The sequence below is a fragment of the Aptenodytes forsteri genome, unplaced genomic scaffold (assembly GCF_000699145.1).
Source record: "Aptenodytes forsteri isolate BGI_AS27 unplaced genomic scaffold, ASM69914v1 Scaffold217, whole genome shotgun sequence".
Classification (NCBI taxonomy): Eukaryota; Metazoa; Chordata; class Aves; order Sphenisciformes; family Spheniscidae; genus Aptenodytes; species Aptenodytes forsteri.
In genome coordinates, this window is record NW_008796222.1 from 3,465,517 (window position 1) to 3,476,230 (window position 10,714).

The 10,714-nt window shown below is 37.9% G+C and overlaps 1 protein-coding gene across 1 annotated transcript in view; it reads left to right on the forward strand.

The window, feature by feature from the left end:
* FAM184A (family with sequence similarity 184 member A) overlaps positions 1–10,714 on the forward strand; it is an 84,682-nt gene that overhangs the window by 30,306 nt on the left and 43,662 nt on the right. The window contains exons 3-5 of the mRNA XM_009289125.2: positions 2,574–2,709; positions 6,393–6,574; positions 7,224–7,421. Of these exons, the coding sequence (XP_009287400.1) occupies positions 2,574–2,709; positions 6,393–6,574; positions 7,224–7,421 (516 nt within the window). The remainder of the gene's footprint in view (positions 1–2,573; positions 2,710–6,392; positions 6,575–7,223; positions 7,422–10,714) is intronic.

Here is a 10,714-nt window from a genome sequence, read left to right on the forward strand (position 1 = left end):
AAAAAAAGGATTCAGAGAGGGAAGGAGGATGTTGGTGACTGGTACCATTTGAGATGTTATGTTGACAGAGTGAAATGCTTGCTAGAAAAGTTGAGAAACTACTTATCTAGACTGTAGAGTTTCTTGCAGAAATGTATTTGACAGGAATGTCATACAACTGACGCTATAAATACAATGAATATTCTGTATTCAGTGCAGTCTTGCTTGTAGATATCATTTGTGACTACCTTGCCTAAACATGTTGGGTGTTAAGAAAAGTAGGTTTGTGGGAGGTGAGGAAAAATGATGACTTTCTGACTTGTTTTAACTTTTTTATTATAAAATCTTCAATGACATTTTCAGAAGCGGTAACTGGAATACTGCACACATTTTCAGTATGTACTGGTTTTGGCTGGGACAGAGTTAATGTTCTTCATAGTAGCTAGTATGGGGCTGTGTTTTGGATTTGTGCTGAAAACAGCGTTGATAACACAGGGATGTTTTCGTTACTGCTGAGCAGTGCTTGCACAGAGTCAAGGCCTTTTCTGCTTCTCACCCCACCCCACCAGCGAGTAGGCTGGGGTGCACAAGAAGCTGGGAGGGGACACAGCTGGGACAGTTGACCCCAACTGACCAAAGGGATATTCCACACCATATGACGTCATGCTCAGCAATAAAAGCCAGGGGAAGAAGGAGGAAGGGGGGGACGTTCGGAGTGATGGTGTTCATCTTCCCAAGTAACCATTACACGTGGTGGTGTTCGTCTTCCCAAGTAACCGTTATGCGTGATGGAGCCCTGCTTTCCTGGAGATGGCTGAACACCTGCCTGCCGATGGGAAGGAGTGAATGAATTCCTTGTTTTGCTTTGCTTGGGTGTGGGGCTTTTGCTCTACTTATTAAACTACTTTATCTCAACCCATGAGTTTTCTCACTTTTACCCTTCGAGCCCTGCTTTCCTGGAGATGGCTGAACACCTGCCTGCCGATGGGAAGGAGTGAATGAATTCCTTGTTTTGCTTTGCTTGGGTGTGGGGCTTTTGCTCTACTTATTAAACTACTTTATCTCAACCCATGAGTTTTCTCACTTTTACTCTTCCGATTCTCTCCCCCATCCTTCTGGGGGTTAGTGAGTGAGCGGCTGTGTGGTACTTAGCTGCTTACCAGGTTAAACCACAACACAGTGTTATTTAGATACTGAAGTTTTTTGTCCTTAAAGAAGGACAAGACATCCCAGAAATACAAAGACTGAATTTTTTTGGTCAGCAAAAAATAAGACTGGGTATGCTGGACTTAAGGAAAAGATTCTGTGAAATTCTGCTTGGGTTTTGGTAGCTGTGCTGAGGTCTGGAGAACAGTAATCTCTGTAGGTAAGCTTAAGTATCGTCTTTTGCATTTGTAGTTACTTTCAAGTTTCAAAGCCAGAAGTACCTTAAATGTGATGGTCATAGTAATTTTGGAAGCATCATTGGGTAGAGCTGAGATGGGCCATGAGCTTTTCCCATTTACAGTCTAATTCCAGTCCATCTTTTGGACTATCCTTCCTTCTTGTGTAAAGACTACGGGGTATAGTGAAAGAAGACTGCCACCTTTATCAGATGTTAAATTCAGAATACCTTTTCCCAGTTTCCCAAGGGGCCTTCCAAAAGTTCATTTCCAACTCTGTTCAGTTAACGAAGCAACACTCTTGCCTTTCAATTGACTACACCAAGGAGGTGGGTTTCTGGCAAGCTGCAGCGAAGAGGAAACCCACTGTATGTTGATCATTCCTGCAATAAAGGAGTTCATCTTGGTTCCAAAGAAGAGGAAGAGTCTAGTACAGTATTTGCAGCAGGTTTTTAAGTCAGGTCCTGCTCTGATCATCAGGTGATCAAAGGCATAATCTCACCAGTTCTGGTGTCCGTGTTTCATTACACGTCCTGTCCAGTGTTTTCCCCAATTCTATTTCCTGCTTTAGTTTCTGAAATGACCCTTTACTATTCCAGTGACTTGAATGATGAGAAATCTAGCTTTCCTTTCAAAACAGAACAAGATTTCCTTTTCCTTCCGGCATGGCTGAGAACACATCATCATCACACTACCCAAGATATGCTATTGTGAATCAGTACATCTGACTTAAAACATACTAAAAGTTTAATTTAACTAATTCCCTAGCTCTCATGTTATGTATATCCATGTGCAGCTTAATCTGTGTCAGGGCTGAACACTGACAGTTGCAATGAAGGACACTGTGAACTGCCGTGAACATATAATGTATTCTTCAATGTGAGTGAAGAACTCTCAGATACCAGAAACCAGGTTTCTCAAATTGGCCCCCAAACTCTGTGGACCATTTTACCATTTTTATTTTTCATTTACCTTTTTGAATATTGTCACATTTCTCTTATGCATCCTTGTCATGCCATATATCCAGTATCTTGTAGTGCTTCAACACACAATACAAAATGAATATGATGGTAATATTACAAGATTTCAGCTTTTGTATAAATAAAACTTGTTTGTTGAAGGGTCTTTTCTGTACATTTTAACCTAATGCTCATTTAAATTTAAACATGATTGTATATAATGATAACAGGCATTATACTGTTCTTTCTCTAGGTTCTTCAAAAACAGCTAGATGATGTGAAGGAGGAGGAGATGTCATTGTTAAGCAAACACAAAGAAGTGGAAAGTGAGCTAGCAGCTGCTAGAGAGCGCTTACAGCAGCAGGCCACTGATCTTGTTCTCAAAGCCAGTATGTATGTCAGCAACTTAATCTGAAATGAACTTAATCTATTTATTCTAGCCTTTCCTTTTTCTGTTAACCTTGTGCAGGTTTAGAGTACCTAAAGACTGTTCAATGCTGTCCACAGATGTTTCTGACAAGTTTTGGGTTTTTTAAACTGTTTTGATATCATATGCATCGTACCTATGATTCTTTTTCTGTGTACTTATTTGTCCAAATGTTCTACTTTGTATGGCATGTGCGCATCTTCCAGGCCTTGGAATTTCTTGCCCTAACTGCACTTGTGCAGAATGCTTCTGCTGTGTATCTGTTCTCCGCATATTCACTGAGACATGCTTCCTGTTTCTCCATCGTTTTTCAGTTGCCTTGTCTTTTTGCTCAGACTGCGGTACTTCGCTTTACACCTACTGTCAGAAGGCTTGCAGCTTATCAGTTAATAAATCTGTTAGGGTTTTCTTTATAACTCTTTTCTTGAGTTCTCTGTGCTCATTGGCATATGGAAAGGCATAGAAAATGGTTTAAGATTTGCCTGTACGCGTGTGGGCTTTAACTTATTGGCATTGTTTCTCTAGTAAACGGCTTAGTGGTAGGGCATAGGCCTGGGCCCAAATGCTTGAACTTGGTTAACTATGCTGTAGGTAGGACTGTAGGCTAAAAATAAGCCCCCGGCTTATCTTTGGCCTTGTTCAACTAGACCAATCGTAGAAATACCTGATTATTTTCCACACGAGTTAGCACAAGCCCAGGGGCCCTTCCCAAAAGTCGGTTTGGATAAGATCACATTGTTTTGAAGGCTGGGATGTTGCCAGACTGTGCCAGTCAGCCTTAGGGCCAGAAAATACTTCACAGCATTAACTTGCTAATACTGTAATTGTTTACTATTTATATTATATACTATATTTACTATTACTGTAATAGCTTACTATTAGTTGGCTACATGTGGCCTAGCCCTCATCTGTGTATGTGACTGTGGCCTGTATCAAGGCTTTATTTCTGTTCTTCAAATAATGAAGCAGTTCCTGCAGATGGACTGAGTGTGTCTGCTGCCTAGGAGAACTTCATGTCTAGGACAAGCGGCATAGATGAGCTAGCTAAGGTAAGGGCTAGGAATAGTCTGGGCTGTATGTTTGGACAATGTACAGGCCAGCTGGGACCCGAGACTGGAAGGTCCTACTGGATGTAAATAGCTAAAAGGAATGGGCTTCCTGCTAAGAAGACCTCAAATGGGAATCTGACCCTCCAAAAAGTGATGTGTGAGGCACTCATAGAAAAATTCATGACCTGAGACTGCTGGAGAAAGAAAACCTGTTCTCATACACTCTTTGGCCGTTCCTGTTTCTTTCCTTAGGCAGAAGCATGGCAGAAGTTCAGCAGCCAGCCCCAGATTTACTGGACACAAATATCCAGGCTATTTTTCCTTACTACTGATGGCAATGAGTCATCTAGACCGTGAGTCCAGCACTGGGTTCCTCTGGCACCGAGGTTTTTAGCTTCACCAGAAATTGCAGCGTGTCCACGCTGTTGCTGAGCTCAGCGGCACTGTCGATAGTACATCTTTGCTTTACAGCACCTTGCTGTGCAACGAGAACCAGGAGCCCTGGTTACAGTCGTGTCACCAAGCCATTAGCGTGTCGTATAATTGATTACCAGCCTGTTTGGAAATCGTTTCCGACACTGGCCCGCTGCCATCTCCTTTGATTTTTTCAGCTCACACTTGGAAGTCAAAAATCCTGCCCCAGAGAAACTAAATTCTCATACTTAATTACCATTCAAAATATTTACTCATTGTATTGCAATTTGAGTGTATTAAGCCTATTATGGGAAATTAATATATTCTTCTTCCATTTATCCTGAGATTCTAAACTTGAAAGGAAACTGCTGCATTTCATACCTTCTGTGTAGAGCGCGAGGAATGGGAAACCGCTATTGTGTGTCAGTATTGCTAGGACAAAAGCTCTAGATCAGTGTGTGTGTGCGCTTACAATAAAATATGCATGGATGTAATACTTCCTGACAAACTGGAAATTCTTGTACGAGTATTCTCCTTGTTACATTCTGAAATCTCGGTTTGCAAATACATTTCTTAAATGGCTGAACTTTTGCAACAAGGTAGTTTTTGAAATGTTACAGAAGTTAAGCGTACTTGTTCTCTTCAGTTTTTAGTTTTATCACACGAAAATGCCAAAATGATTCTTAGAATTCTTCAGGGCTTAGTACAATTAGAGATGTGCATTGTTTATAAAAATAGTACTAATTTTGAAGCATTTTTCGTGGCCAAATTCTATTCCATATCTTACTGACCTTCCCTTCACATCAGTGTCCACAGACAACAAAGACAAAAACAATTTCCTTTCTGACACATCTTGTTTTAACCACAGATGGAAATGAATTGGGAGGCTCAGTGGTTTTGCCTTGTGAGAAAGTGACACACAGTCCACTTTCTTAGTTATTTCTTAGTAACTTAAATTTAAAAGCAATACTTTGTTATTAAAACTCAACTAATCTGTCATTTTTTTAAGGTTATAATAAAATGGGGGGGGAGGTCTCTCCTAGAAGTTGTGAATACAAAAATAATAAAAAAATTTATTCTGAGTAAATAATACATTTTCTTACCTGGATGCTCTCTTTATGTGAAACTGTTAAGGGTCTCTGTATAATCCTTAAAGTCTGTTTTACCACTTCATATGCTAATTTTTAAAAGGCATATTTCAAACATGTCTAGGTCACACAATTTATGAAAGGGATAATAAGGTGTTTCCGTCAAAAGAATCCATTCCAACGTGGAATGTCAGCTTAGGTATGACTTCATGATGCTTCTACAAAGATGTTAAAATAATGGGAGAATATCCCCTCTCTTGTCTTTCAATTGAACAAACCTAGGAGCATGCTCTTTTCCAAAATGGTCTTCTATCCCCTCCTAAGCCTTTCCCAGAATAACAAGAGTTTCACTGCTTTAATCAGTTACCTGGTAGTAGTATTTTCAATAATACAGGTATAAATTAGAAGAAAAAGGACAAAAATTTTGAAGTCATAAACCTTTTTCCACTGGTGATGTGAAGGACAGATGATTATACTGTCTAGCTTTGTAGATTTTTTTTTTTAAATATATATAAAGAAATTAAAAGCAAGCCCCTAACCTGCAAGGATTTAGATCATACTTTACTATGGAGAGAATGAGTTCTGTTACATTTTTTTAGTCATACCCCTATAGCAAAATAAAAAAAGTGTAATTCCTTAAGTTTTACATAGCTTTAGCTGCTATACCTAGCATGCTGGTTAAATTATGAGTTTGATAAAACAATAACATCTTTACCATTAGACTTCAATGTTCTGCTTTCTGTTGTGTAGCTTATCGTGGGGTTTTTAGGTGGGGTAAGTTCTTCAAGATAGACTGTCCGTGTTGATACTATTGCCTACCTCTGCTTTCTCTTGGAGTCAATATGCAACTTCGAACCAGGAAAATTGAAACTAAAGGAGCCGCAGAACCAAATGCTCCACTGTTGTTGGACATTTTACAATAAAACTAAAAAAGGGAGAAGTGGAGGTGAAGGTAAGCATTGCCGTGAAGATAATGGAGATCCATGTGAAAGCTTCCATAGAGCTGTAGTTCTAGAAATCACTGAAGTATCAATGTGTACTTCGATTCCATGAAACCAATGCTGTGAGGTTTTAAAGAGCTGTGTTGTTTTTAGGTCACATTGGAATGCTTCAAGCTACTCAAATGACTCAAGAAGTTACAATCAGAGATTTGGAATCAGAAAAGTCTAGATTAAAAGAAAAATTATCCCAACTGGAAGAGGAAAGAAACTTACTACAAAGCAAAACACAGAGTCTGGATGAGCGACAAAGGCAGCAAATTCTGGCCTTGGAGAAGGTTAAACAGATTATTTGCTTTAGTTGGATAAAAACAAAAGACCTAGAATTCTAAGAAAAAATGATTTTTTTTTTTTTTTTTAAATTTTTGTTTGATGTGACTGGACTAGGACCAGTAGTAGTATGTTCCAAGTGTATCTCGTGTAGCAACATAGAATGACTAATGTAGAGTGTAAAGTGAGAGTAGAGGGAAGTCAGATTAGATGTGACTGCTTTGGACATCTTTTAACAATTTTATTTAATTTATGACCTCGTGTGTAGATGCCTAGTATCTAAAGTATCTCAGTAAGGAGAAATGTGAAATGGTTAATGAACAATTAAAAAAGCCATTCTCTGCAAATGTGCTGAACGTGTTTGAAACTACTGAACTGAAATTTTCTATAGGCTTGATACCCTATTGCTGTTTCCCCAGATTAAATAGAGCAAAAAATAGATTTTAATATAGATATATTGTTTTGCATCGTTATATTGAAACTACCTTTTTGGTTATTGAATTATTTAGTCCGTGCATAGTGTTTGCTATATAAATTTGTTTTATATGGAAGTTAATTTCTGTAGATTTATTTCATCAGTTATGGTTTTCATATTTTTTCCTCTTTTCAGATTTTTTTTAACCGTTTAATAGAAATGATTGCATTTGTCTTTTATAGAAAGTAAATGAAGCAAGGGAGACACAACGTGAATATTATGAGAAGGAGCTGGTAAAATTGCAAGCAAGATTGGAAGGAGAGGCTGCACAGTTAAAGGAGGCTCATTCCAAGACCTTAGAAGAATTGGCATGGAAACACCATACTGCAATTGAGGCTGCACACAGTAATGCTAATAAGGATAAGAAAAAACTGCAGATGGTAGGTTTGTGTTTTCTTAATAATCAAACATATTACAAAAAGCAAACGTTAGAGTTTGAACCTTGTACTGCATGATTTTGTTGTATGGCAAGTTTTATTTGGAGTTACCTGCAGATCTGCTGTGCCTCTCTGAAGAAACTGCGTAGCCTTTGTTAAAAGAATATGTATCTTGCCAAAAAAAAAAAAAGAAGAGCATGTGTACTGTGATTTGTCTGGATACAGAAGAGAAATTCTCAACTCAATACAACTTCTTTTTCGAGTATAGTAGGTGTGTTTTTCCAGGTTTTGTGACCCATATTCATAGTTTGGTATATCACTCAAGATCAGTTCTTCTGAAGGAGATGAAAGATTATGTTACTCTAATATTTATTTAAAATTTTCATAAACAGTCCAGAAGTAAAAAAAAGATATTAGTACTTGACTATATGCATACTCAGTAGATGACAACAGCTGTTCCTAACTTAGACCATAAAATTATGCTAACTGTATATCGACTATGCATTTACCTTTGACTGGAATCCTGAAACTGAAAGGCTCTTTTGTTTCACAAAATTGGCCTTTTCTTTGTTGGGATAAATGAGAGGACCAATTTTGAATTATACCTTCCTAATCTGATTGTATGTCCATTATACACAAATTTTGCCTTATACAGTAAATACGGGATAAATATTAATTATTTAATTTAAGGCTTTGTTATGCTCCTCTGGTGTGTTCACAGGAAATATACCAAGAAGCACAGCTGTAGTTAGTGATGTGACATCTTGGACTGATTTTTTGGGAAATTATTTTACTGGTGTGTTGCTTCTTAGTTTTATTTGAATAAACCCCAAAGATTTTTTTTCATGTCTCCCAGTAATGGAAGTAGTTCTCTGAGACATACATGCGTCTGATCTTTCAGGTTTACTTTCTTTGTAACTTTAAACATGCCTGTTATTAATACAATGTCTCTTAAGGGTTTCTGGGATTACTTTTCTTTTACTTCAGTAAGATGTGGGGTTCTTTTTTTTGTTTTGTTTTCTTTTGTTATTAAAACAATGTAGAGAATGAAACAAAGGATGTCATAAAATGTTTGTTCTTAAATCATTAAATTAGTTAAAATAGGGAACACCTCTATAAATGTGAGAAATGTGAAACTTGGTTTTAGCAAGGGAAAAATAACTATGAAAAGGTGTCAGGGTCAAGATCTCAGTAAATCTTAATCAGCGTGCTGTCTCCTCTGTCAAACCTGTCTCGCTAAGCACATGTGTTGCTTGAGCAATTCAAGGAAGAAACAGTCAGTCTCAAATGCGGAGAAGAGTTGAATTTAATTGGAGGAAGAAGCATGGTACAAGGAGGATAGAGGACATGAAGATTTATTGGGACTGGAAGACTGGGAAAGGCATCTGAGGTTTGGAAGTCTTTGGAAAAAAATGGAACAGAAGAGAATTCTGAAGAGTGAGAACAGGACTCAAGAAATGGCTTAAATATATCTCGTTCTTTCAATTCTTCCATCTATAAAATGAGCTGTAAAAATGGCGTCAGTTCATAGGAGGATTATGAAAATAGAGCTGCTAATAATTTTGCAGTACTGCACAGCTGTACTGACAAGTAAATAGTTTATAAAAGAACTAATTACTCAGTTATCAGAATAGGGTCTGAATAGCACTAGTGAGATTTTGCAGACAGCAGATTTCACAGTGCAAACAAGAAAAATTGAGCAAGTCTCATTTAGCAAGCATCATTTGTCCCATGTGGTGATTGATCTGGGCCCGGTGAAGAAAACACGCGCTTGTTGAGTTACATTGTATAGCAATGTATTATTGAAAGTGTAACCCTCTGTTTTGTCACTCTGTCCAGCTTCTGCCATGAACAAAGAGATTGCACAAGCAGTTTATACACAGATTATTTATTGCCTGTTGCACGCCCTAATGGAGTGCTAGAACTAACAAGCTACTAAGCTTAATGTGCTTACCACCCCCAGCAAAACACTTGAGTCTGTTTTTGGATGAGGAAGGGTCGGCCTCTGTTGCTCTTTGGAACGGGCTGGATGACACTAAGTTGCTGTCTTCCAGCTCTCTTATTTTTCCTTCGTTTTATACCTTTTCATGACAGTCTTTTTCCTCTTGAATTCTTGAGCTCTTAACTCTCCCTGTGTCTGCAATCTTACCAATGCCTGCAGTTGTACTTTTTGTTTCGTGCATGGTTCTGGTCTATGTACTTTCATAGCTGTTTCTGAGATATTATTGATTTCTCAGAAATCTGAGCCTAGGGCTACACAGAGGGACTGAATCGATGCTAAGCGTTGCATTACAGCTGAACCCCTAGGAGGGAGTTAATAAAGGAGCCTCTGTAGCTGCATAGAGGACCTTGAAGTCTTGTATTACCTGGCTCTGGAGCACCTTACCTGGCAACTTTAATTTTCTTCAAGGAGGCTTTGTGGTATAATAAATTATATAGTATATTCCACTGGAATATATAATAAAGCTCTTAATTTTAACATGTTTCATGTTAAGTATTTTGTGACAGAAATTGCTCTTCTGAAAATATATTCTGAATATTAGTAAAGCTGAAGTATACATTTATAGTTTCCCTTAAAAAAAGAAAAAACTTTGTAACAAATACATATACAACATAGGCTCATGTAAGAGAAATATAATTCATCCAACAGAGTTGTTTTCAGAATTTGGCTATTACTCCACAGAGATCAAATGAAAACAAAGGTGCTCTTTGATTCTTTCCGTATAGTTGAACTTGAAGACTAATTGTTGCTTTCTTTTGATTCTACATAAATTTTATAGATATGGTGTGAGGCTTTTTTTCATTTATTCTAACAGCCTGAAAAACTGCCCAAAGCTCAGACTAGTTTTTAAGCTTTACTATTTTCTGTAGAGATTATGTGTAGGGGATAAATGGGTAAAGGCTGAAGGATAAGCATGTTATCAGTTTAATTTTATAAAAAGTGAAAACTGCATTCTGTTAACTCAGATTGAAAAACTGTGAAAGTAGATAGTTTTAATGATTTTGATAATTAAGTGCGAAGTGAAACTAGTAATTGAGAAGAAAGTCCTGTTTGTCTTTATTTTGTGATTAATCAAGCATGTTAGATTAGAAAATGAACTGAAAAAATAAGGCATCCATTGTAAAATAGTTTCGAAGGAGGAAGGGGATAAAACCAGGCTCACTAGAGATGAGCCTAGGGGTGGCATGCCAATGCTGGGGGCGAAATCGATAGCCCAGCTCAAGTGCATCTACCCCAATGCACGCAGCATGGGCGGCAAGCAGGAGGAGCTGGAAGCCATTGTGCAGCGGGATAG